General features: G+C 53.4%; 2 protein-coding genes across 6 annotated transcripts in view; one reads left to right on the plus strand and one right to left on the minus strand.

Annotated features, from left to right (window-relative positions):
* The window catches only part of LOC108406260 (cadherin-23), a 72,224-nt gene that overhangs the window by 37,145 nt on the left and 9,834 nt on the right, over positions 1-25,245 (minus strand). The window lies entirely within an intron of this gene.
* Positions 35-23,673, plus strand: VSIR (V-set immunoregulatory receptor). 2 transcript variants are annotated; one of them, XM_017674865.3, is made up of 7 exons: positions 35-396; positions 10,629-11,057; positions 11,775-11,831; positions 17,457-17,564; positions 20,700-20,727; positions 22,027-22,223; positions 22,403-23,673. In XM_017674865.3, the coding sequence occupies exons 1-7, from the start codon at positions 315-317 to the stop codon at positions 22,438-22,440; spliced, it is 939 nt and encodes a 312-aa protein (XP_017530354.1). In that variant the 5' UTR covers positions 35-314; the 3' UTR covers positions 22,441-23,673. The 2 variants fall into 2 exon arrangements, with proteins under 2 accessions (XP_017530354.1, XP_017530356.1); XM_017674867.3 differs by having other exon boundaries at positions 10,632-11,057.

Raw genomic sequence — 25,245 nt, forward strand, 5'->3', positions numbered from 1 at the left:
TGGACGGTGCAGGTCCGCCGGTAGGGGATGCCCCTCCTCCTGAACCCTCGAAGAGGCAGTGCCCCCGACGGCCCCCCGGGGGCGCTGCGGGGCCCTGGAGCGGGCAGCTTTCGGGCGTCCGCAGCCCTCACAGGCTCAGCACTCGCTCACCCGGAGGCTTCCTAGCCGGCTGCGTCCCGGCTGCGTCCCGGCTGCGTCCCGCACGCGTCCCGCCCGCTCCCCGAGCACCAGGAGATCTCCTTGTGCACCGGTGCCCCGCGCCAGCCGCGCCAGCCGCGCCAGCCGCGCCAGCCGCGGTTCTGCCCGACGGCGACATGTGTTTCCCCCAAGTCCTGGAGGCCAGTGGCCGGCTCTGGGGGCCTGTGCTCCTCGCTCTCTTCCTGGCTGCTTCCCGAGGTAAGGTTGGCAAGAGCCTGGGCCCTGGGGAAGAGTACTAGAGAACACAGCTGGCAGAATGGACGCCGCCCCCCGCAGCCTGCCAAGACCCCCACCCTGTGGCAGTGAGGCTGCTGGGACTGCTTGGCAGGGGGCAGCAGCGTCTCTGCCAAGTGCCCTGGCTGGGTGGTGGGCATACCTGTATGCTCTAACAGATGCCCAAGCCCCGGCTGGTAAAACTCTGGTCTGTCCAGGGCCACAGTAGTTTCTGCAGAACAGGAGATGGATAGGGTAGGGGCAGCCCCTAGTAGATGCCACTGGCTTTTGACACCTGTGGCATCTCCCTGCCCCTCCTGCCTTCGAGCTCCAGGATCTCACAGGATACAGGGAGTGTGGTACCCTCAGCCAGTGTCCTGTATCCTGGTGCCACACCTGGTTGAGCCTTGGTGGGCACTGGTCCACCCCATCACGTGGGCACTCATCCGGTCCCTATCCTGTGGGTCTGATGCCTGGGAGTTGAGTGTGCAGCTGATTCCTGGCAATCTAGCAAAGCTGCGACTCAGAGACTGGTGTGGGGCACTGGGGAGAATAGGGGAAACTTTCCCAGCTCAGCCAGGAACCTCTTCTGGGTCCTTGAGTAAGTTATGGCATCTTTCTGGCCTCAGTTTCCTCAGCTCAAACACAGAGACCTTACACAGGGAAGCACCACTTTTCTCTTCCAAAGTCCAGATGGTCACAGCTCCAGATAGTATCCTAGCCAGGACAAAGGGGCTCCTGAGTGGAGGGCAGAGGTCCTGGTACCCAAAGCCTGGTGCCTGGTTCTTGCCTGCCCAGAACTGAAGCAGCTGGCTCTCAAGGGAAGAGGGGGCCAGCAGACAGCCTCTGAGACTGGACTTTGTGGGGACAGCCCAGGGAAAGTGTGAGTCATGCAGGGAGTCAGAAGGAGGCAGGAGGAAGGTTGGGAGCTTGGCACAGGCATCCAGTGGGTGGGTGCCTGCAGCTATCTTTTGGATAGAAGAAGAGGAGGAGGGGAGGGCAGGGAAGAGAAAGAGGAGGAGGCTGAGAGAACCTGGAAAACACCTCAGAAACAAACTGAGGTGCCTGCAGCTATCTTTTGGAGGCTGTTGGAAGTTGTCCTGGGCTTCTGATGAGGAAAGAGGCCACACCCTACAGACAGCTGCCTATCTCTGGCCTCGATGCTTCTCAGGATAACAGCCAAAGGCCGGAGGCAGTCTTGGTACCAAGGCCACGATGCATGGCAGGACATGGTTTCAGGAGCATGGGATGGTGGTAGGCAGGATGGCTGGCACCCTACCTACCACAGATCACCTGCCCTCTCCCACCCTGCCCAAGTGATCACGAGACAGAGGCCCTTCTAGTTTCTTACCCACCCTTTCCTCCTCTCCCCTGGTTGGGCTGCTCTCTGTTCAGAAGCCCCAATTTGGGAAACAGTTCTAGAGAACTACAGCCTAGGGACCCAGCTTGCAGAGCAGCCAGTACAGAGAGACTGGCAACCCCTCACTCCACATTGTCTACATAGCCAGGAACCTTCACCCCGAGGTCTTGGCTACTCACACAGCTTGAGACTCCAAAGGGCCATTTCTTTGGCCCAGCTCAGGGAGATACTTAGGGCTCAAAGCAGCTTTCCACCGAAAGGAGTCAGGAGAATTCTCTTAGCTTTGGACTGCTCTGGGACACAGTATTCTTAACTGCAATATGAGTGTGCTCATGAATATCCATCCTACTACCCAGTCCTGCGTGCGACAAGGGCGATGACAGATGGGAGTCTCAGGAGGGTCTCTGAGTTTGAAAGAGCTGTGCATCGGCCTGCTGAGGTGCTGGGTTACCCGGGCAGGGCTGGTCAAAGCCTTTGTGTCTGAGAAGGTGAGATGGAAGTGGCTGGGGCAGGCTTCTCTAGCTCATGGAGCTGGGCCAGCCCCAAGGAGAATGGTGGTCATACGGTGCTCAGGAGCCCAGGAGAAGTTGAAGATGCCCCTCTCCTGGGCCTGACTCAGGGTGAGCTGGGTGAAGGGAGGCACCTAGGGAGCCGGAACCTGGCAGACTCCAAGGGTGGAAGAGCCTCTTCTTCCCCCATAGGCATTCCTAGTCCCTGAGGAAGTTTCTGTCCTTGCTATGTCCTCAGAGCCTGACCCAGAAGTCCCAAACTCTTGAACTGGAGGTATACGGACACTAGGGCGAGGAGACCCCATCTTTCCCTCCATGGCAAACAGGGCCCTCCTTATTGAGCAACCCAATGGCACAAGCCTCTGATGAAGCAATGGTCAGCTCTTAGGAAATCCACTACTCTCTGCCCAGTGGCTCTGGGTTAGGAAGAAACAGCCTTAAGCTGAGCTCATGGGCACGAGGGATTATCTATCCAATGCCAGGGGCACCCTGTATAGGAACACAACCCTGGAATTGTGTATGCCTCCTGAACAGCCTGGATTTGGGAGTCAGTTGGACCTAGGTTCAAATACCAAGATGGCTGTCTATTGCTCTGTGACTTTGCTCAAGTTACTCAGCATTGCTGAGCAAATTCCCTCATCTCTGAAATAGGGGATGATGAGAGCATCTGCCTCAGAGGGCCGCTGTGAAGAGTCAGTGTACAAACACTGAACCAAGTGCCTGGTGCCCGGTGAATGCTGTGTAGTATTATGTGCCTGCTGCCTGTGTAGTATTATGCTCTCACTTGGCTACTGGAGGTCACATGCCATTGGCTCTCCTTCTGAGCTCCTTGCTGCCTACAGGGCCTGGCAGAGTGCCCAGGGTGTGGGAAGGCACTGACTGGTTCCACTGGGACTCCAGAATGCTGGAGGTGCCTCAGGATGGCACAGGCTGGGTCCAGCCACATGTTGGTACCTATAGCACTTACAGCCTAAAATGTCCATAGAGGTGCCTGTAGATTCTCCTCTTAAAGTTTCCCAGAGATGGGGAACTTGGCAACTTCAAGGCAAGCCCAGCCAGGGCTTGCTTGTCTCAACTGGATCTTTCTTGCAACTGACTTTTGCAGTCAGCCTATTTACTTTGGCTGACCATCCTCAGAGAGAGAGACAACGGCCACTATGGTGCCCATCAGATTCAGTAACGAAGTTTCTCTGCTTCTGACCAAGTAAGTTTGGTCCTTTAAGTTTTCTCCATAGGATCTTATTTCCCATGGGGATCTGGGAAGAAATCCTGCCTCTGCTGGTCACTCACTGTGGGACCCCTTTATCTGAGCCATGGGCAGGCTGGGGGCATTGCCTCAGCGAGGCTGGCCACTCGCTTCTGAAGGAGAGTTCTGTGAGGGTGTTTCCCAAGCTTCGGTCACTTGCTCATCACCTTTGGGATTTCTGCAGTCTCTGCTATCAGCATATGTACTTATTTTTTTCTTTAAATCTACCCATTCTTTTACTTAAATAGATTTTAAAAGGAAACTTTACACCATTGCCATAAATGGAAAGCCAGTATCACTTGCCATAAATAGAACAAAATCATAAAAGTACATAATAGAAACCCAAATAAGGGTATTAAATTCTAGTTGGAAACTATAGCCTGGGGAAGGCTCTGAGCCTGAAACCTGCTGTACCTTGCAAAGAAAAAAAAAAAGCAAGTGACAGAGATGTTTTGAAGACATATTGGCAACAAACTAGGACTTTCTCTTTGATGTAATCAGGGCTGAAAGAGAATCGAAAAGGGAGTAACCTTCTCTCTATGTGATTCATTATTTAATGCTATAAAACTAGAAGTCAAAACTACGTATGCTATAAATTCTGGCAGCTCCTCTCCATCACTGCAGAAGCAAGCACCGCTGTGAGGGGCATTAGTAGGGGATAGTTCAGCACTCCTGGAGGAAGGGGGAGAGGGCAGTGCTCCTCATCCTAAGTGGCCAGGGCAGGGTCAGAGGGTCTCTCTGGGCTTTTCCCAGCCCTAAATTCTCCTGGTGCTGTTACCTTCCCCACTTAAATGCAGCAGCTCCAGCCGGGTTTCCTCCTGTGCTGGGGCCAACTAGCTACCCCAGTAGCCACTGTGGGAGAGGAGAGGGAGTGTACAGCCTCACTGGCAAGGGCCCAGGCAAGGGGGGCCCTCTTGGGCTAGGCCATCTGTCCATTTGCAGGAAGGAGGTGGGACCTCCAAGACAGTCCCTAGCTACCTCTACACTCTCGACCTCTGGAGTCAGACTACCGGAGCTCAAATCCTGACACTACTATTTACTATTTGTGACTCTGTGCAAGTTACTTAACCTCTCTGTGCTTCAGTTTCCTGGTCTGTAAAATGGAGATGACACTAATACCTATCCCTTAGGGAGGGGGGATTAAATAAGTGAATCCATGCAAAAGAGACTGAATGATGACCAGTACAGAGTAAGTGCCAGATACTATGACTATCACTGAGGCTCCTGCACTGAGGGTGGGACTCAAGACTTGAACCCAAATCTTTGAAAGGCTTCACAGCACTGGATCTGAGGGTAGCTGGCTGGAGCTGGTAGTCTGGGCTGTGTACAGTCATCCTCAGGGAGGACCCGGGGGAGTCTGGGAAGGAGTCGTCCAGAGAAGCACCTACTGGTAGGGTCTCAGGCCAACTCAGGCCCTCTCTGGGAAGGCATGCTGGCCAATGCTTCCAGCCCCGGATGTGTCCACACTTTCCCAAGGTGCTGGAAGTGCTGCTTCCTCCAATAGAGCCTGGCTTCCCCTTCCCGAATTCCTTGGTCCAGTGTGAATGGACACTTCCTGCAGCAGCAGGTATCAATAAACACATCTGAGATGCCCTTTGTCTTCACTGGCCATGGAGTCCCTAGGGCGGACCTGCCGGCTTTGGGCCCTCAGCCCCTTTCCCCAGCCCCTTTCCCCGGGGGGCACTTCCTGGAGCTTAGCACTGGCAGACTCTGCCCAGACACTCGTTGGTCCTTGACTCTGGTTCCTCTGCACTCCGCACCTTGCTAAAGACAAGTCTAGCCTTTCCCTACACCCTCCATGGATTATCCTGGGAGCCAGGCCCTGGTAAAAAGCTAGAGACCCGATCCATGTCTGTTTGGGGCCTCTCTGAGTGTGAGGACCTGGGCTTTTGCAACCAGTGCAGGGCCAGCAACAGCAGTAATTGTTTACTTATACAACCCCTAGCAGCTGACAGAGTTCCGCGGTCTGGGTGGGGCCTCCCAGGCTGGACTAATCAAGCTGGGAACCCACCTCCAAAAGCTGGGGCGTTGCCTTGGCGACTGTGGGCTAAGCTCATGCCCTGTCAGCCTGTCAGGAAAAGACATAGGCCTATCCACACCCACCCACACCCATCCCGTGCACACCCACTGGGTTTCACCAGGTGCCTGCTGGGCGGAAAGAGGTGAAGGTCACAAAAACTAGCATCTGGAGATGAAGCCAAACAATGCTCTTTTCCCTTATACTGGGACAGAAAGTTTACAGGAGGCTGAGGCCACCTGTGGCTGAGGTCCCACAGCTGGAAAGCAGTAGAAGCAGGACCAAATTCTGAGTGGATATCCCTTAGGAAATTACACTCCCACAGCCTCTCTGCATTGGGCATGGCTTGTGTTAGTGCCTCGGTAAATATTTGTGGAATGAAAGAATGATGTTTTCAATTTGGGTCTGGGGCAGAGCAAGGATGGCTGTGTGCAGAGCTCAATCTGAGATCAGTTCACTCTCTAAGTAGCTGGAAGATGAGGTGTCAGCCCCAGCCACTGGAAGAGTGGGGGGCTTTTCCTGTGTCAAGTGCTGGCATGTTCAAGGTGTGGGTTTCAGCTCAGCCACAGAGCGCTGTGTACTCTTTGGCAAGTCACTTAACTTCTCTGAGTCTGTCTCCTCATCTTTTAAATGGGGATAATAATACCTACATCAGGAGGTATTATGAGAATTCAATGAGATGAGTACAAAGTGCTCAGTGAGTCCTGACATGTAAGCTGTGCTCGAGAATGCTCAGATCACCTTTTTTGGCCCATTTCTTGCCCCCTTCCTCTACCCTGAGGAGAGAGAGCCCTTTCCTCCTGCCACATGGTTTCAGAGCTGGAGGGGGCCTAGGAGTGTGGGGAGTGTCTCAAGATCACATGAAGAAAGGGAGTCCTAGAAAAGGATGGGACCTGGCCCAGGGCGCTTGGCAAAATGAGGACTGGGGTCTAGGGACCTGACTGCCCAGACTAATGTTTTAATTCTGAGAACCAGAATTTTCCAGATTCACAGCAGGCTTCTGCCTTTCAGAAGTGGCAGGTGGGGGCTAGGATTTGGGGCTGGGCCCCGGGAGCAGCACAATGACTGGATGGCTCCCGCCTGGGCACAGCCTCAGCCCAGGGCCCGGATCATTTTCCTGTCCCACATGCTCTCGGCCACCCTGGAACCAGAGGCCTTCCTCCCCACCCACTCTCCTTAGTCTCTGACAATGACCCAGGTGTCCAAAAGGATCTGTTCCTGACAATAAGCAACATCCTCCTGCGAAATAATTATAATTCCAGCTGGGCTATATGTATCCCGATAACATGTGCATATGTGCAGTTGGATGGCATGCGGTGTGTACACTGTTCTCTCAACATGTGTGTGCCCTTGAGTGTCCTTACAAGGACAGGCTGTCCTGGGCCTTGATCTGGCTTGAGTATCAGATACAAAGGGATATTTTCTCTTCCCCCAGGATGAAATCCTATGGACTCTTGGCCCATATGCTAAAAGTCAACTTGTTCCCCCACCGCCTTAACCTGAAGCCCAGTGCAGCTTCTCCTTTTTCTAAAAGGGGAAGAGGTCCTTCTGGGGTGTGTAGGGTATTGGGATTGAGCAATGCTCCTCTCCCATGCCCCTCTCCCCCCCAAAAACTGTCTGTCTCCGAACCCCAGTTCTCTCTAGATTTTCAAGGAAATTGCCTCTAGGGCTGAAAATCCCCTCCCCACTGCTGTCCCACGATTGTGTGGTCATTCACACCATTGCTTGGACCCTAAGGGCTCAGGGTCTGATGCCCTGTTGGAGGCCCTGGACTGGTGCCCCACTGGGATCCCTGCTGCTTGCCCCTACTCTGCTCCACCCCACCCACAAGCTAGCCCCACTTTGCCCAAATCTCAGCCCCACCCCATCCACACCTTTGTCTACTTCATGTGTCCCTGGCCTCTACTGAGCCAGCCCTCCTGATAGTCCCAAGGTATGCGTGTGCCTGAAGCAAATGCTGCTGTATCTAGATTCGGCTCCAGCTTTGGGGTAGCCCAGGGGCTGGAGATGAAGCTAGGAGAGGTGCTGGTGAGCCCCATACAAAGTCATCACAGAGCCTTCTGGGGAAAGGGGAGCACAGGACAGAGGTAACTCTTTAGGTGGGTTTTAGCTCTTCCTGGGAGTGTTTGGAAGGGTCCTTTCCCTAACTACTCCCCACCTCCATTTACTTGCACAGCCGTAGTCCTGCAGCCATATCCACTCCACATAGGCCTGGGAGGGGAAGTCCAGGCTGGCATGGGCAGAGCCAGGTGCTGCACAGCTGGGCTATGTGGGACTCCTCTTCCACTGAGCTTGCTAAGGGAGTAAGAGCAATGGGTTGGTATTTGGAGGGGACAGGGTTAGTGTCTGCTTTGCCAGGCTTCTGCTGGGACCTGGGTGGGTCCTCTTCTCTCTGAGCCTGAGGGTTACATCAGTAGGATGATAGGTTTGGCAGTGGAGTCCCTCCTTGGTTAGCCCAGGGAGCCACATGCATGAATCACAAACTCAAATGTCCATGAGGCCAAGCAAATATGGAGAGAGTGAAGCAGGCCAGGTGGAAACATTAAGGAGTGGTGGGGACTGTGGCAAACTGGAACACTAATGTCCCAACTAAAGAGGATGTTGCTACTTAGCTCCAGGTGATGATTGCCTTGTAGGAAAGTGGGTTTAGTTAATCTGATTTTCAAAGAGAAGCTAGAAGTCAGAATTATCATATAAAATTCCTGGTTTTTAAATGTTGTCAATCTCAAAAAAAATTTAAAATATCTTGAGGGCCAAATAAAACTTGTCTGAAGACTGTATGTGGCTTCTGTGCTGCCAGTTTCCGAACTTTTTCTTTAGTATAGTGTCTAAATGCCCAAGTTTAATTCTGGCTTGAGCACTTATTTGTTGTGTTATCTTCTGAGTTACTTAGCATCTCTATGCCTCTGTTTTCTCATTAGTGAAATAGGAATAAAAACAGCATTTATAGGGTTATTAAACACACCCATAAAACAGTTAGTGTGTATTTCTTCTAGTTCTAACTAGATCCTACTTCACCTGAAGTCCCCCATGCTCTAGGTTCTTAGTTCAGACACTCTGGAACTTTAGGCAAACCACCTTACTTTTCTGGGCCTCTATGTTTCTGTCTGGAAAGGAGATCAGCATCTTGCCAAAGAAGTTCTGCAATCTCTGCTCACCTAGGCAATGCCTTTCCATAAATCTGAGGGTCCCAGACATGGCTCCCTCTCATATGTGGGTGGAGCAAGTGGGAGGCTCTGGCATGTGTCTGTCCTCTTTACCTCCTGAGGCCTAAAACTTCCACCCTTGCAGATATAGTCTTTGGGGCCATAGCTTTGCTGCCTCCCCACACTCTTTAAATATGCAGGTAGTCCAAGATCGGATCATGAACTCTTATCAGTCATTCACACCTCAGTGGGAAAGAGTCTGAAGCTGGCTTCTCCATTTTTATTGCACAGAACTATTTTTGCCCCGAGGAAATGTTTCTTGAGTTGCTGAAATTAATCAGAGACCTATGTACCTTCCAACTACTAGCAAGGCCCTTTCAGAGCACTTCATGTTAATTATTTGTAATCCTTGCCTGAACTGCAGTAGGTAGATGTTTTCATTTGTTTTATAAGGAGGAATCTGAGGCTTGGAGTCTAAGTGACTCCCAGCTACTGTGCTCCAGTGCAGGCTGGTCCAATTCCAAAACTACACCAGGCTACCTCCCTCCTGTCTGGGCAAGGCTGTCAGCTCTGCCAGCAAGTCCCAGGCTCTACAGTCAAGGAAGGGGTGTCTGAAGGAGGAAGTGGTATTGTCTTGGGGTCGGGCAGTGGCAAGGAAAAGGGCATAGCTGTTGAATTTTGTACATGCTTCCAAACTCTTTCCTTGTCTGTCTGACCTAGAACAGCCCCTGAAATGCCAGTTAAAATGAAAATGTCACTAGCATATAATGATCACAACTATCCTTCCAGTGTCTGCAGATGGCATTAGAGCTCTCATCTCACATTCTCATTGTTCCTGCATGCAGTCCTTTCACAGCCCTGCTAATATTGTAGCTAATATTTTTCTCATTGCACATGAGGAAACTGAGGCTCACAGAGCTAGACTGAGGAGCTGGGACTCCAGCCCTGGTATTCTGTTTCTAAGGGCCAGTGCTTTTGAGGTCAACATGGTTAAATGCTGGATGTTGGTAAAGAGGACCAGGGGATGGCTTCACTTACTTATTGAAAACAAAATGAACTGGAAAATATCTCTGAAGACTGGGTGCCAGTAGGTGCATGGCTGAGATGACCTTTCATGAATCCCATCCCAAAGCCACCTTGGCTTTTCCTGCTTCCCCACAACCTGACCCAGGGTAACTTCTCCACTTGCTGAAACCCCATCTGTTCATCAACCCCAAGGATCCGCCCTCCTTCAGGAAGTCTCCTGGCCTCTCCCAGGAAGGCTATGTCCTCCATCCTCCAAGCTCCCTGCAGGCTGGCACAGTTTGTCCTTTAGTCTGTGGGGTTACTTTGTCATGAACACAGGCCTTGTCTGCCCAGCGACTTCATAAGCTCCAAGGGGAGGCCACATATTCAGCACCAGGTGAGAGGTAGCACCTGGCATAGGTCTTGCAGACATAGGGGCCCCATAAATGCTCACTGATGAGGAGGTGAGGAGAAGGCACCACCAGTCCTAGGAGTGGAAAGGGCCAAAGGTGCTGATGGCCCCCAGGAGGATGGTCAAGAACAGCGGACTGCTGTTCCCAAGTAGCCTTACTGCTCCCCATCCTGCCTCCTACCCTCCTGCGGGAGCGGGAGCTGGAGCTGGAGTCAGGGCGTGTGCTCCAGTTGGGATATGGCTGCACGCTGGCCAGCAGTGTGCTGCCCGGAGTCTCTCCTGAGCCTTGGCCAGCTTCCCAGCCCTGGGGGGAGCTCCTATGGCTCCTCCCACACAGCCTGGGATGGAGTTAGGTTCATGGGCTAATGAAGAAGCTGAGGCTCAGGGAAGTCAGCTGACCTGCTCTGGGCCTGTGGCTGGGGAACTCACCTCTCTGGAGCCCCAGGCCAGGGCTCTTCCCCAATCTGGAGTCACTGGGAGTGGTGCTGGCTCAGGCAGGTGATAGGCTTTTGTCTCTCTAAGCAGGTCTGGTAGCAGCCTTCAAGGTTGCCACACCATATTCCTTATACGTGTGTCCTGAAGGCCAGAATGTCACCCTCACCTGCAGGCTCTTGGGCCCCGTGGCCAAAGGGCATGATGTGAGCTTCTACAAGACGTGGTACCGCAGTTCACGGGGTGAGCTACAGGCCTGCTCGGAGCGCCGGCCCATCCGCAACCTCACGTTCCAGGATCTTCACTTGCACCACAGTGGCCACCAGGCCAACACCAGCCAGGATCTGGCCCAGAGCCACGGCCTGGAATCGGCCTCTGACCACCATGGCAACTTCTCCATCACCATGCACAACCTGACTCTGCTGGATGGCGGCCTCTACTGCTGCCTGGTGGTGGAGATCAGGCACCACCACTGGGAGCAGAGGGTTCATGGTGCCATGGAGCTGCAGGTGCAGAGAGGTGAGGCCTTCCTATGTGGGACAGCCTGGGGTGGTGTCCCGTGGGGACGCTGTGCGTGCCTGTCTGGAAGGGTGAGCAGAGAAAAGGACAGTGTGACTGTGCTCTGCATCTGATGGTACGACCACGCATGGCCCTGTGCTGGAGGATGTGTGAGTCTGTTGGGGTGGCACTGGCCCTCCAGGGGTGTGTGAGTGTGATGGGGTGGCCACCATGTGTGGATCTGTGTGCAAGTCTCTCTGGTTAGCTGGGTGTGATGGAGAGAAAGGGTGTTTGTGGCTCTGTTTGTGACAGTGGGACTTTTTAATGGGGAGGGTGTATGAACCTGGGCTGGAGTGTGACTGTTCATGACAATACTATGGCTGAGTCACATGACCTGGGACATGAGTTGGTGAATAGTCGGATGGCTGCCAGGGAATGTGTGTGTGTGTGTGTGTCCAGGTGAGAGTGGCAGGGGCAGCACACAGGATAGAGGTGTGGATACCAGCAGGTATCCACACATCCCTGGGGGTGGCATGAGAAGGAGGAAGGACTGGGCACAGCTGGCTGTGTGGTGACAGTGTGCCTCCGTGTGTGTGCATGCAGGGTTCACCTGGCCAGTGCTGCCACGTGGCACTAACAGGAGTAGCTGTGACAGCAGAGGGGCACGTTGGCCTGGACAAGCCTCCCCGGCCTCCTGGGCCTGATGCCCAGCTAATGAGCCTTCTCTTTGTTTCACAGGCAAAGAAGCAGCATCCAAGTGCGTTGCATACCCGCCCTCCCCCAGGGAGAGTGAAAGTAAGGGACCCCCTCCCGCTCTTCTGGGTTCTATCTTCCCCTCTGTCCTCATCCTGGACCCAGACCCCCTTCTGAACTCTGACCTCATTACCCCAGACCATGGAAGCCCCATTTCTCCTCCTCTGCTTCTTCCTTCCCCTGAGTCGTTGGGCTGCAGCCCCCAGAAGTGCACTCCCCTCCTAAGGCCCAGACCTGAGCAGGTTAGCTCCAGAGTCCCTGCTCCCAAGTCCCTGGGTGGGGCTGTGCCCTGGCACTGACCTTTGGCCAAGTGCCCCAGACAGGGGCTGGGTGCCCCAAGCTGCGGGGCTTGTTTTTAGCGGGTGCTGCCCCTGCCTGCCAGCCCTCTGCCACATGAGAAGGTTGGAGGGCTATGGGGAGTCCTTCTGGCTTGGATTCAACTTCTTAAGATCTCCTTGTTCTGTGCATGGGGGAGGGGAAGGGAGAAGCTCAAGGAAGAAACAGAGCCCCTTTCCTGGAGCCCCTACTATGCACCGGGCACTGTGCTAAGGCCTTTCCAGTACTGGTGCCTCAGTGGATTCTTACAAGAACCCTGTGAAGTAGGCATCACCATCTTCACTTTACATCCATGGAAAAGGAGGCCCAGAGAGGTGACATAACTTGCCCAAATTCATGGCCAACAGGATGGCACCGCTTGTACTATGCTCACTTCACCGTCTTCCCAGTTCACCAGGGAGAGGACACTGGACACACAGAGGTGGCAGTCAGCACACTGGGGTTTGCCCAGAGAGGTGCCCTTTGGGGGAAAGGGGCTCTGCCCTAGGGGTGCCAGGGCACTCAGAGGCCAGGCGAGAATGCCCAAGAGCTTGCAGACAGCAGGCAAAGGGGCAACATCTTAGGGGTGCCCCACTCCTCTGAGAAAAGATGGTCCTGGCTTCCATAGCTTTCTATCCATCAGCGTTGCCCATCCAGCATGGACCCGCTCCTGCCTGAGCCTGGAGACACTCCAGGGCCAACCTCCTCCCTGCCCTCCAGAGGCCAGGAATGGGAGCTAAACTACAGCTGTGCCAAATCCCAGCTCAAAGTCTGCCGTGACTTTCTATTCAAACTACTTTTTTGAACTAACAAATGCATTAGCCAGGAACAAAATGAGAACACACATTTTGGCCTGAGCCAGACCCACATAGAACTAAGAAGCTCTGGTTCGAGCCCCTGTCCCTGCACACCACAGAGCTCATGTGTTGCCTCGGCACCAAACCACTGCTGTCCTCACTTCCGCCACCGGTGGCTCCCTGGTGAGGGTGTAAAGGGGCCTCTGAGCGGCCCCTTCCCATGCAGCAGTCTCATGACTGTGTGTGCACACACACGTGCCTGTGTACAGGCCAGCATGAGCCTCACCTGGTGGGGCACGTGAACGTTTACTTCCCCATTGCTCCTTGCACTCTGAGCAACCCCCAGTCCCACTTCCTCCAGGAGCTCCCACAGAGCTCCCTTAGAGATAGTCACTTCTGCCACTGCCCCCAATTCACAGAGGGGGGAAACTGAGGCCCAGGCATGTGAGGAGATTGTTCCCCAGTCTCTCAGACCCAGAGCCAAGAGTTTATGCCAGAGTGCCTGATTCTCAGTGTGCAAACCCGGCCTGAGCACTGGGCTGCTCCCCTTCTGTAAATACCCATTTTCTGAAAATCAGTTGTACGAGTTAAGTCTTGAGGACAGAGACAAGAGATGCTACAGAGGATGATGCTGGAGAAACTAGGTGCAAAATGGAAAGTTCATTTTCCTTGCTCTAGACTCTAGAGAAGCAGCTGCTGGACTTAAGAGAACAAAAGTCACTGGGAAATCCTAGGAGTTTGGCCAGTAAGAGCCCAAGGGTGAGGCAGAACCTTGAACTTGGCTATCAGAAGTGGGTCAGGCTTCCTTTGCCAGGCACTTCTGCTCTCAGGTTTTGCCATTGTCCTTCTTTTCTAAATCATGGGGATGGGCAGCCTACTATGGCTCCTGCTCCCATGATCTACTGTCCAAGATAGTAAATTGGCTCCCTGAGGGCCAAAGGGACGTGTTTGCTTCTGTCACAGTTTTTGAGGGTGGGGAGATGGCTTTGATGACCTCTGGAGTCCCCTTCTAATTCCCTTCTAGACTCTTGGTTCTGGAGGTCTGGAGACTACAGCTGTGCTGGAGGCTTCACTAAGGTGGACATGGTCTCAGATGAAAAGAAACCAAGTTATACTGTCGGGTGGGATGAGGGAGTTTTGGACAGTGTTTCCATTCTTTGGTTATCATATGTTCACTGAAAAATGGGAGCCAGTGTGTCCATTCCCTATTAACAGGGAGGCAATCAGTGTTACTTAAGGGGTCGATTCGGGGATCAAAAATTCAAAGGCCCCTGGAGCCACAGAGCTGATGAAGAAGACAACAGGGAGGGGTGGAGACTGTGGAGAACACCCAGCTACCAGTCCATAAATGCAGGTCCAACTGCTACATGACTAAATTTTCAAGCAAAGTCAGAAGTCCCGGTTTTATGTGAGCTTTGACAATGTTGGTGACTAGAAAAAGAAAAGTTAAGTACTGGTAGGCCATGGTTGCAACCAGAGTCTATGCTAGTGAAAGGCAGTGTGGTAAAATGACTAAGAGCATAGACCCTGAAATCAGCCAAGTTGCTTAACCTCTCTGTGCCTTAGTTTTCTCATCTGCAAAAAAAAGATGATTATGATTGTACTTGCTTTCCAGGTTGTTCTGAAGCTAAAATGAGTTATTATGTGTGAAGTGGCAAGAACGGGGCCTGGCACAGAGTAGTGCTGTGTCAAGTGCTGGTTATTATTGCTTCTAATGCAGAATTCTAGGCCTGGCTTCCCAAGTCAACTCATCCATTCCCCGGTGCCATGCAGGAGGGCAGGTAGATGGCAGTGGACACATAATGTTTGCCTAGTGACCCACATGCTTAGTGGGCCTCATGGCTGGCCCTGGGTACTATCCTCTACTGCCATTTACCTTTGGAAAGATCCCAGTCCCTGCTCTTTTAGACAGGTGTCCTACACCAGCCTTGGTACCTGGCCAGCTAATGATACTTCAAGCCAAGAAGCTCTTGACTTTTCCTGCTCTACCTGTAGCCCCAGTCTTTTAAGCTCACCTTTGGGAAGTTGGAGGGCAGCTGGTCTCTGAAATCATCTGAAAGCCTAAGTCAGCGTGAGGTCGGGGAGGTGACAAGAGGGGATAAGACTGAGGAAGTTGGTGCCCAAGGAGCCATAAGTTGCTGAGGCTCTGTGGTTTTTCACTGAGCCCAGGGCAGGGGGCTGGGCAGCCCCTCTCCCTGTGAAGCAACCTCTCCAACCCTAACCCAGCAGGAGGTTTGGTTTGCATTCATTCAGCCTCCTCCCTTGGGTGCCAGGCAGCCCAACTGGATTCCCTCCTCTGTCCATATCCAAGGGTCCTGACAGGCCCTGGACAGAAACTCAGAGAAGGCGGGTCCCTCCCATCCCACGCTACCGAATAAGGGCCTGGCACAGTCCCTGGTGCTGTCTGGCAGCCGGCTCTGTCAGTGCCTGATCACCTGGCCAGGATGAGCCTGGCTCTCGATGGCTACCAACTGGCTCTTGATGGCTACCAACAGGACCCCACCCCCACTGGCCACGCTTGTGGGGAGGGGTGAGGAGCTGTGGTGAGACTGGGCTCTGCAGAGGAGTCCACAGCTTCAGAGAGCTGTCCCCAAACTCCTGCACCCCTGCCCCAGCCTCAAGTCTCAGCCCAGATTGTAAGGAAACCAAGTCCTGATCCCCTAGAGGGGCTGAAGGGGGGGAATCTTTGCCCAAGGACAGGATCAGGCAGGCAGGTTGGGCCAAGCTCCCCACAGCAGAGACAGAGCCAGAATTAGTGAGCATCTGATCAACCTCACAAAATATTGCCCAGTACCAGTAGGAGGGGAGTCCAGCTATGACAACTAGAAAAGATCGCTTTGCAACCTGATTCTCAGCTAGTGCCTATCACAAGGTTCTGTGATGGAGGTTAGAACCACTCAGCCATCTGAATTATAGAATGTTTTTTTATTATCAATATTCTGCATCAAAATGCAGCCTTGCTAAGGTCTGCAGGGAACCTGCTTTAATGTGGAGTTGAACTTGCTTTAAAATTAGCATAGCAACTGTTCCTGTACCAGTGAGCACTTCTAAAGTGCCTGAAAACATTTTGTTCTCTTCCGTGGTATGAACAAACACCCCGGAAAGCTTGTTTACACCATAGGGTTGTTTAGCAATACAATGAGATGAAAACAACCTTTATTCCCAAGTAAGTGGTGCAAAGGCAACATTGAGAGACCACACACATCCACCTTCCCAAAGCTCCCTGGAACCAGATTAACCCTGGGACAGGGTATTCTGGACCATCTTTTGAGAAGGGCTAAAATTGGGAAGGAAATGCATTTTTACTGGTTGTGGTTCCTAGGGCATGTCTGTTCCCAGCTAGACTCCTGGAGTCAGCAGATGGCCTAAAATAAATCAAGATTCTCATACTGTTGGTGGGATTGTGAAGCGGTACAACCTTTTTGAAGGACAATTAGATGATAAACTAGAAGAAACCACATGGACTTTTTGGCTCAGCACATTCACTCCTAGGAATTTATGTACAGGTGTACTTGCTAGAGTGAGCAAAGATGCATAATAAGGAGCTCATTGCTACATTATTAGTTATGTTGAAAAATGGAAGCAACCTACATGCCCACCAATGGGGGACTGTTTCAGTAAATGTTGGGTGAGTCACATGATAGACCCCAGGCACAGTGCGGTAGGTCTCTGCCAATACAGACAGATATTCAAGCTGTGCTAAGCAGGAAAAGCATCTGTCATGTGAAAAGCAGGTGATATATATGCTGTACATACAGAAACACATCTAGACTATACACAAGAACACTGCAGAACCTGATTATCTCTTTGGAGGGGGCCTGGGTAGAGGAGGAGGAGGAAACTTATGAATTTTTTTAACTCATACTTTTTTTGCTAATTTTTAAAATTAAAAAATATCAGACAAGGATTCACTTTTCTCTAGCTGTCACCCAATTTTTTCCCACGACTTGTATGTGTGAGATCACTTCCTGAGTCTGTGCCCTGGAGCTAAAGGGTCTCTTAGGGGCTGAGTGGGGCTTTTTACTCATTTATTTTTTATTGTAGTAAAAACATATAACACAGAACTTGCCATCTTAACCATTTGTAAGTGTATGATTCAGTGGCATTAATTATGCTCACAATGTTGCATGACTGTCACCACTGTTTACTTCCAAAGTTTTTCATCACTTGGGTTCCTCTGACCTTGAACTGTGTGGCCTGAGGTCTGTGAAGGGCCTGTGCTCCCTTTCCTGGGAACCATCTGTGGCCCAGGGCGGCTGAGCTGTCCCCAGTGGGCTGGGGTGAGGACCCTTCTCTCTTCCCTGGAGCTGCCTCAGCAGTAAGGACCTGGCCTCACTGCTGTGTGCTCCAGGCCCAGTTGGGGAGAAGAAATGGGGCTCACTTTGGAAGGGGGTCCCTAGATCTTCCACGCTTTGGCAGGACTGAGGGGCTGGCTGTGGGGCCTGAGTAAGGGGGAGGTCCCTGTGCTGCCTGGCCTTCCGTCTCAATGCTTCGGCTTTCTCTCTGGAGGAATAGTGGAACAGGCCTTACCCTGGCTGTCTCTCTGCCTTTTCAGACATCACAGCTGCTGCCCTGGCTACGGGCGCCTGCATTGTGGGCATCCTCTGCCTTCCTCTCATCCTGCTCCTGGTCTACAAGCAAAGGCAGGTGGCATCCAACCGCCGTGAGTATCCCTGAAGACTAGGGTGTGTAGGGTGTGTAGGGTGCGTGAGTGACCTGTTCCAGCTCCCAGCTCAGCCTGGGGTTAGCAAAGGCAAGAGGCAGGCACAGTTCCTCCCTGTTCCAGAGATGCTGCTACAGTCCCTGCAAGTAGCTGAGCTCAATGGTGGAGAGAGGATGCGACCCTGGTGTGCTATTTCTGGGACCTGAGTGCTGGCAAGGCGCTCAATAAATATCACTGAATGAATGAATAATCATGTGCAGTAGTCCAAATTAGATTATAAAAGTGCTGCCACTTGGAGACCCTTTGGGGACCTGCTTTAATGTATGGGTGGCTTGTTTTGTAATTAGCATGGCAATTTGGGACAGAAATGGCCTTTGGATTATCACAACTGGGAGGGATCTTGGAGATAACTCATTCAGTTCTTCCCTTTTACTGCGGAGAAACCTAAGGTCTGCAGGGTTAAATAACTACCCAAATGTTACATCATTTAGTAAGTGGCAGAGCTGAGACTCAGACTCGGAGCTTCCAGTTCATGCTTTTCCCAGGGTATATAATCCCACCATATAATAAAAATGCTCTTCAGCATGAGTGTCGTAGCCAAAAACCCCCACCTGGTAGGAATGCAGGGCCAGGCGCCACACCCAGCTTGCTGTTTACAGCCACTCAGTTTATTCCTCGTAACAGTTCTAAGCGTTTGGTCCTAATGTTGTCCCCACTTTATGGCTGAGCAAACTGAGGCACAGAGAGGTTAAGTAACTCGTTTAAGGAACTGCATGGAGAGTAAGTGGTGGAGCCAGGCTCCACATCATGGCCACAAACACCTTTTCACCCTCTGTGGGCAACAGTGCTCCTTGCCCTTGTCTGACCCCACCCCTGAGCCTCAGCCAGGCTGAGTCCTCAAGGACCAAGAGGCTGAAGAGTCCTGTGCCCGTGGCCCTTGCACCACCTCTCCCTCTGCCTGACTGCAGAAGGTAACTGAGGGAGAACTGCTCGGTCAGCAGGTGGCTTTGGCTCACACCTGATTTCCCTTGTCTGGACCGGAACAACTTGACACCGTTCTCTCCTGGGAACCAAGCTGGAGCCCTACTGTGGGTCACCCAGGGGCTGTGACCACCTCTCCCTTACTCTCTAGATGCCCACATTCCTCTCATGAAACCCACCACATCCTACCTACAGAAATACTGGGGTTGGGGGTTGAGTGCAGGACAGGAAAAGGGGTTTGAGCAGAAAGGGGAACCCAGGAGCTCAAGTGGGGAGAGAAAGGGCTGCAGAGTTGCCATTGGCTCCATGGAGGCGGGAAGGACAAAGGGGGAGATGTGCTCAGCTAGGCTAGGCTCCCAGATAAAGCTTGCTGTCTGCCTTACTCCAAACCATGAACAGAACTAGAAAACAAATGCGAGGCAGAGGAGAGGGCCTGTTGCTCCTACTTTTGCTGCCTCAAGCCTTCCTCACAAGGGCCCTGGAGGCCAGTCCCGGACTCTGCCCACATCCCCAGAGAGGGGACAGCCCCAGGCCAGAAGCCCCAGAGGACGTGGGCAGCCTGAGATCAGCCCCCAGTGTCTCCTACTCCATGCCCTGGGTCACCTTCAGTCTGAGGGCTTCCCAGAGGAAGGGGTCAAGAAGGGACAGATGACCTGGATACTGAAGAGCTGGACTGAAGGAGGGAGCTGGTGGGTACAGAGGACTGGCTTGGGCTGTACTGTGACCAATGTTGAGCCCTGTTTCTGTGACAGGCTGCCATTTCATAGTACTTTATCCCCAAATTTAATATATGCAGTAACAGAAAGGTATGAATAATTTATCTTCAATAAAAGCATTTATGAGGTCAGTCCCCCTGCCCCCTCAAAAAAAAAAATGAGTTGCATGATTGAAGTCTCAGAGACAGACATAAGAGATACAAGACAGCTTGATGGTAGGGAATCAGGTACAAAATGGACAGGGAGCCAAGATGTGGGCTATTTTTCTTCATCTAGATTCTAGAGAAGCAGCTACTGGAATTATGGGAACAGAAAGTCACCTGGGAAATGCCAGGAGTAGGCTATAGGGCAGAGGCTGAGGGGCCCAGAGCGGGGCAGCCAGGCGGGATGGACTGGGTGTTGGGCAGGATGCTGGCATGAAGCCTGGCACGGAGCCTGGTACAGAGGGCATGCTCAGGAATGAGTCACTCAGGAAAAAAAGAGAAAAGGCTGAGGGCATGGAGAAAGGCAGTTTTGCTGCACAGGCCAGTGTGTGGGGAACCTATCCAGTATTAGAGAGACTCAGTTTCCCCAGCTCTGAAGTGGGGCCAACAGTCCTTACCCACAGAGCAGAGGAGAGGATGAGCTAGGGGACGCAGAGCCCTGGCATGAGGCCTGGCACACAGCACTGCCTGGTAAACTGCGGAGATTGCAGGAACTTTTGTGCAACTTCCCTGTGTGTGTTCTGTTGTTGTGCTCCTCCCCCACCATTTGTTTCCCCACAGAAATCAGCAGTCAAGGTCTTAAAACAAGAAGGATCTGTGGGAGTATATGGGGAGCTGCAAGAAAGAGGGAAGTTGGGGCCACTGCATCTGGTTGGCGGCCAGCTTAGGGGAGGTGGGGGAATGCCAAGAGGAGGGCAGGGCAGCAGCAGCTTGGATACAGAGCAGAAAGTGATGGGGTCTAAGTTTCTTCTAAGAAATGTCACCTCTAGAGCCACTTATTAGGCAACATGGAGGATGGGTCACAGAGGACCAGGAACCCTGCAATTAGCAACTGACCTTGCACCACTCCCACCCAGTAAATCATGGCTAAAGACCAGAACATGGCAAATGTCCAAACAGGAAACAGCAAATTCAGAAGCCAGGCCTTTGGTTGATACTTGAATCCGGAAGGTCTAATACCTCCTAGGTTAAGCCATCGGAGAAAGCTTTGGTCTCCTGGTGGTTGTAAAACACAGCCTGAGTTTCATTTATCACTGGTCCACATGGGCTCACCTCCTGGATAACACGCAGGGCACTGCCCTGCAGGCCTCCTGGGGACAGAAGTGGGACCTAGGTCTGAGCTGGGCTCTGCCCGTCTTGCTCCTGTTCCCTGAGGGGCACCTGCCAGCAGGGGCACGGATGTTATCAGGGAAGCTTTCACTTTGTGAGTAACTTCTCTGTCTGTCTGTCCCTAGGTGCCCAGGAGCTGGTGCGGATGGACAGGTAAGGCCCTTGGAGACCCTCCTGAGAAAACTTCCTGCAGTTGTCCCTGCCCCAAGTCAAAGCTTGGTGGGCTCTCTCTCTTGCCTCTGCCTGGGCCTGTGGCTCTGTAGGGCAATGTCTACACCCAACTGTGGTTGGAGTTAATGCAGAAGGGAAAGGGTAACTTTTAGCCAGGACAGACTGACTCTTGGGAATCAGACTCCACCAGGGTTCTTTCTGCTCTCCCCCCTGGTAATTGGCTGGATGGTAGGGCTGGAACACAGACATGGCCTCCCTGGTCTTCTCTGTGCCCTGGGCCAGCTGTCAGGAAGGTGGTATTCAGTGCAGTGGGGCCCCTGTGTAGCCACCTAGAATAGCTGGTTAGAAGAGCCTTTGCCAGCTGCCACTGAGGCCTATGTGTGTGTGCCTGTCGGCTGCTCTCCCTGACACCCTGCACCCAGCAGGCTGATGAGGTCTGCACCCACTTTGGGCCTCAGTAGTCAGTGAGGCCGGGTCGGGAAGGGGAGGAAGCAGCCGAGCTACAGCAGACAGTGAAACATGCCAAGGAGGCCAGCGCACCTGGCATCGCAGCCCCTCCCTGCAGCACTCCAGGAGCATGCTGGCAGGGGTCAGGGGGGAGACTGAGCAGGCTTAGAGTGGGCAGCAGGGGGGGATGGAGTGGACAGGGGAGTGTGAGTGTGTGCCCCCGGGCATGGAGCCCGGTGTGGAGGGCATGCTCAGGGATGCACCATTCTCAGGAACTTGGCCCTGGCACTTGCAATACCAAACCTCAAGCTCCTCTGGGTGTTGGAAAGGGATGATTCTCAAGGTCAAGCGAAGTCCTGCTAGTGATCCTGCTATAATCCCAGAATTGGAGGGGTTTTCAGAGGTTGTCCACCCCCAAGCAGGAAGAGGGGAAGAGAAGAAGAAAAGATAACCCCTTCCTTCAGCTTAAGACAAGCTGTGGGCACATCCAATCTTAATGCCATTAACTCTGCTGATCAAAGAGCGACTTGTTCCTACATTCCTGAGTCTGGTGTCCTGGCAGTGCCTCTTACCCTGGGCTTTCTGGCTGGGCCTAGGTTAGGGGGTCAGACCACAGGGCAGGGCTGGGGTCAGACGCTCTCAACTCAGGGCAAGTGGGAGAGTGCAACCTCTGGCCTCTTCTCTATGGCCCTGCATCCTGTATGCTCTCTTCCTGCTGAGAGAGGCCTGGGGTGCTAAAGCAGGTGAGGGGAAGGGAACAGAGAAGTGGGGCAGGTGGGGAGGACACAGGGCAACCCCAGGCAGCACAGGTGACTTACCATTCTGGTCCTCTAGCAACAACACTCAAGGAATTGAAAACCCTGGCTTTGAGGGCTCTCCACCGTCCCAGGGGATGCCAGAGGCCAAGCCCAGGCCCCCACTGTCCTACGTGGCCCAGCGGCAGCCTTCCGAGTCTGGGCGGCACCTACTCTCTGAGCCTGGCACTCCTCTGTCTCCACCAGGCCCTGGGGATGTCTTCTTCCCAACCCTCGGTGAGTGCTTCCTGCCCCTCGCAGCACTATGGCCTACAGGGTCATGACCTCTCCATGGTATTCAGCGTCAGCCTGGCTCCCCATCCTCCCTGGGGAGTCCTCAGAGCCTCACAGTGTGGGGTTAGGGGGTAAAGGACAGAAGAGCTCCCCATTCACTCTGCTTCTCCTTTCTTTTGCAGACCCTGTCCCTGACTCCCCAAACTCGGAGGCCATCTAGACCAGCTGGGGGCCAGTGGCAGTTGCGGCTGGGCCTGAGGCAGGTGCATCTGAGCCACAGTTGACTCTCTGAGTGGTCCCGTGGCCTTGGTCTTTGTTCCTGCCCTCCTGTTCTGAGCCCAGACTCTTTGGCCAGACCCTCAACCCTTCTGGATGCCACTTGGCAAAAGGAAGAAGGTGCTGGATCTCTCAGCCCCTGTCTCAAGGATGGTGGGGTGCTGGGATTCCACCACAGAGACCTGAAATTCACTACCTACAAATGCCAAATGACCTACATCCTAGAAGCCCCAGAATTTCCAGCGCTGTGGCAGCCTCTCTCCCTGGGACATGAGCCTTGGGACCTGCCAACATAGGTGGGACAAGATGGGCACTGGGATGATCCCTCAGTGCCACCCTCCCAGGCATGAGACACAGGTCAAGATGTGGAGAGATGCCTCCCCATTCTGGTGGACGCAGCTCCCCCATCTCACCAGAGGCTGCGCATCTGTCAGACACACTCTTCATTACCATGGGGCTCTGGGGCTTGGCCTGCCTGTCCCTGGTCCTTGGGAACCTTCTCCAGCCTCCTACCAGCAACCTTTCTAAGGATTTGCCAACAGGTTAAGCAAACCTGGGGCTCCCACTGCCTGCACTCTGGTGCCCAGAGGTCCCTGGCCAGAGGCCCTGAAACAGGAAGTACACACTGGGGCAGGGTGGCCATTGTGAGTCAACTGGCATCCTGGGTAGTGGAGGCCAGGCCAGAGGTTGTACTGCCCACCTCAGATGGAGTGAGAGCAGGTAGGGCCTGCTGGGAAGGGGAGTGGAGAGAGCTCCGCCTCCCTCCCGACCTTGTACTTCCTCTGCTCAGCATGGTCAGTAGGCTGACCGCATAATGTGTTGGTCAAACTGTGACACTTTTGAGGTAAAGGGGGGTGCTATTAAAAACTACACGGGCAACAGGTGCAAAACCTGTGGATGGATTGTGAGAGTGGGGTTTATGTCCCTGCTCTGCTTCTGAGGGGCCTGAGGCCTAGGGAGCCCTCTGCCCCAGTCTTAGGTCTTTAATTCCATTCAATCTGTGTGTGACCCTGTTGGGTGGGAGGAGCAGGGCATGTGCACTGAAGGGTTTGTGTCTGTTCTGCTCTGGACCCGAAGCTCCCATCACCTGCTTCTGGGCATGACTGGGATTTGTTTTTATACACATATGCAAGGGGAATCCTTTGTGGAATCTGGATTAAAAGTATTTTAAAGCATGGAGAGGAGTGTGTGTGGGGTCTCTGTACCCTCTGGGGTGGAAACTGGAAGTGGAGCCTGAGCAGGGAGGGGCAGATTTGGCTGGGCAGACGCCTGTGCTGACTGCTGAGCTGGGCCTGGGTGCTGAAAGCCAGGACTTCAGGCACAGGAAAGCTGGCTGGATCACTTGGGGGACATAGAAAAGAGGGGTGGAAAAAAAGGGCAGCAGTGAGCCCCAAGGTCTGTGGCTAGAACCAGGGAGCCCTGGAGATGCGTGGCATTGCTTCCAAGCTCGCTTGTCTTGTTCAAACTGTGGGCATGGCCAGGTGGGCATCCTGCTTTTCCTGAGGGCCTTGAGAGGCTGAGCACGGACCTTGAGATCACGCTGACCTCCAGCGGCCAGAACACCAAAACTCTGGCTCCTGCTTTGTCCCCAGGGGTCCCCTCTTCTATTATATCTGCTGCCATGGACACTTAGTGCCAGTTACCATGGAGAGAGGTGCTGTCCTCACAGCTGGTGGGGGCCTATGGTGCAGGGAGAGCAGGGTGATACCTAGTTGAGGCAGGGCCTACCCCTAAGGGTGAAGGTTAAGCCTAAAGACCAGTCCCACAGCCCAGAAAGAGCTGGCCTGGCCCAGCTTCTAACCTCAAGGCAGAGACAACTTCTAAGAATTTGGCTGCCAGACCCCAGGCCCAGCTGCTGCTGTGTGAAGGAGGGAGGAGGCCCCAGAGCAGAAAGCCACCACACTTCCTCCCCAACTTCCTCCTGCGTGGCCTTTTCTGGACCCTTATAAGTGAACGCATCTCAGCTTCATGGTTTCCTGTTTTCAGTCAAATTTACTCTGAGCTCCAGGCTCCATCTTCATCCATGGCCATACACCTTGCCTGCAGTGGCCCTAAAGGCCCCCCCCTCCTGTTGCTGGGAGAGGAGCCCTGCGTGCTTGCCCCGGGGTGGTGGTGTCTCCTGAATTGCCAGCCCTGGTGGCTGGTCCCTGGCTTGGTGCCTCTAGGGCAGGGTGCATGGAATGGAGTAAGGACTCAGGAACCTGGTGCCTGCCTGCAAGGAGGCTAGGTGGAACCCTGGGGCATCCAGAAACTTGGCTTCTGGGCAGGGTGGGACGGAAGCAGGAGGCTCATGGATCATGGCACTGTCTGAGGCCCTGGCTGGGAAGTCTGTGCTTTGAGGCACTAAGTCACTGTTAAGAGATGTATCAGAAATTACAGGACCGGTAACCATCTCCTGATGTTCACGCTTAAAAAGGACCTCCTGCTTTTATTCCCTCCAAGGGAGAGACTAAGGGAATGGAACTGAAACTCCTTAAAAACACACTGTGGAGGCCGCTGGAGATGTGACTGTAGGTCCAGCTGGCCCTGCTTCTTGAAAGACTAGCCCTGGGCTGTCCACACTCCTGCCTAGCCAGAGCTCCCTCCCACAGGCAGCAGCCTGGCAGAGGGGCTTAGGCATGGCTCTTCAGGGGGTGCTGCAGGGTGGGGACTCAGGAAGGTGCCACAGGGCTGGGGGCTGCAGAGGCCCTGTCACCCTGTACCCCAGCTTGGACACTGTAGCCCTGCCACTTGGAAGAGGACTTCCTGG

Source organism: Manis javanica, chromosome 7, assembly GCF_040802235.1.
Source record: "Manis javanica isolate MJ-LG chromosome 7, MJ_LKY, whole genome shotgun sequence".
In the NCBI taxonomy this organism is placed as follows: domain Eukaryota; kingdom Metazoa; phylum Chordata; class Mammalia; order Pholidota; family Manidae; genus Manis; species Manis javanica.

Excerpts from the sequence above, each read along its gene's own strand:
- VSIR (XM_017674865.3), top strand. The coding sequence starts at position 315 with ATGTGTTTCCCCCAAGTCCTGGAGGCCAGTGGCCGGCTCTGGGGGCCT. Across the intron at positions 397-10,628 it reads CTTCCTGGCTGCTTCCCGAG|CAGGTCTGGTAGCAGCCTTC; the intron begins GTAAGGTTGGCA and ends TGTCTCTCTAAG. Across the intron at positions 20,728-22,026 it reads GAGCTGGTGCGGATGGACAG|CAACAACACTCAAGGAATTG; the intron begins GTAAGGCCCTTG and ends CTGGTCCTCTAG.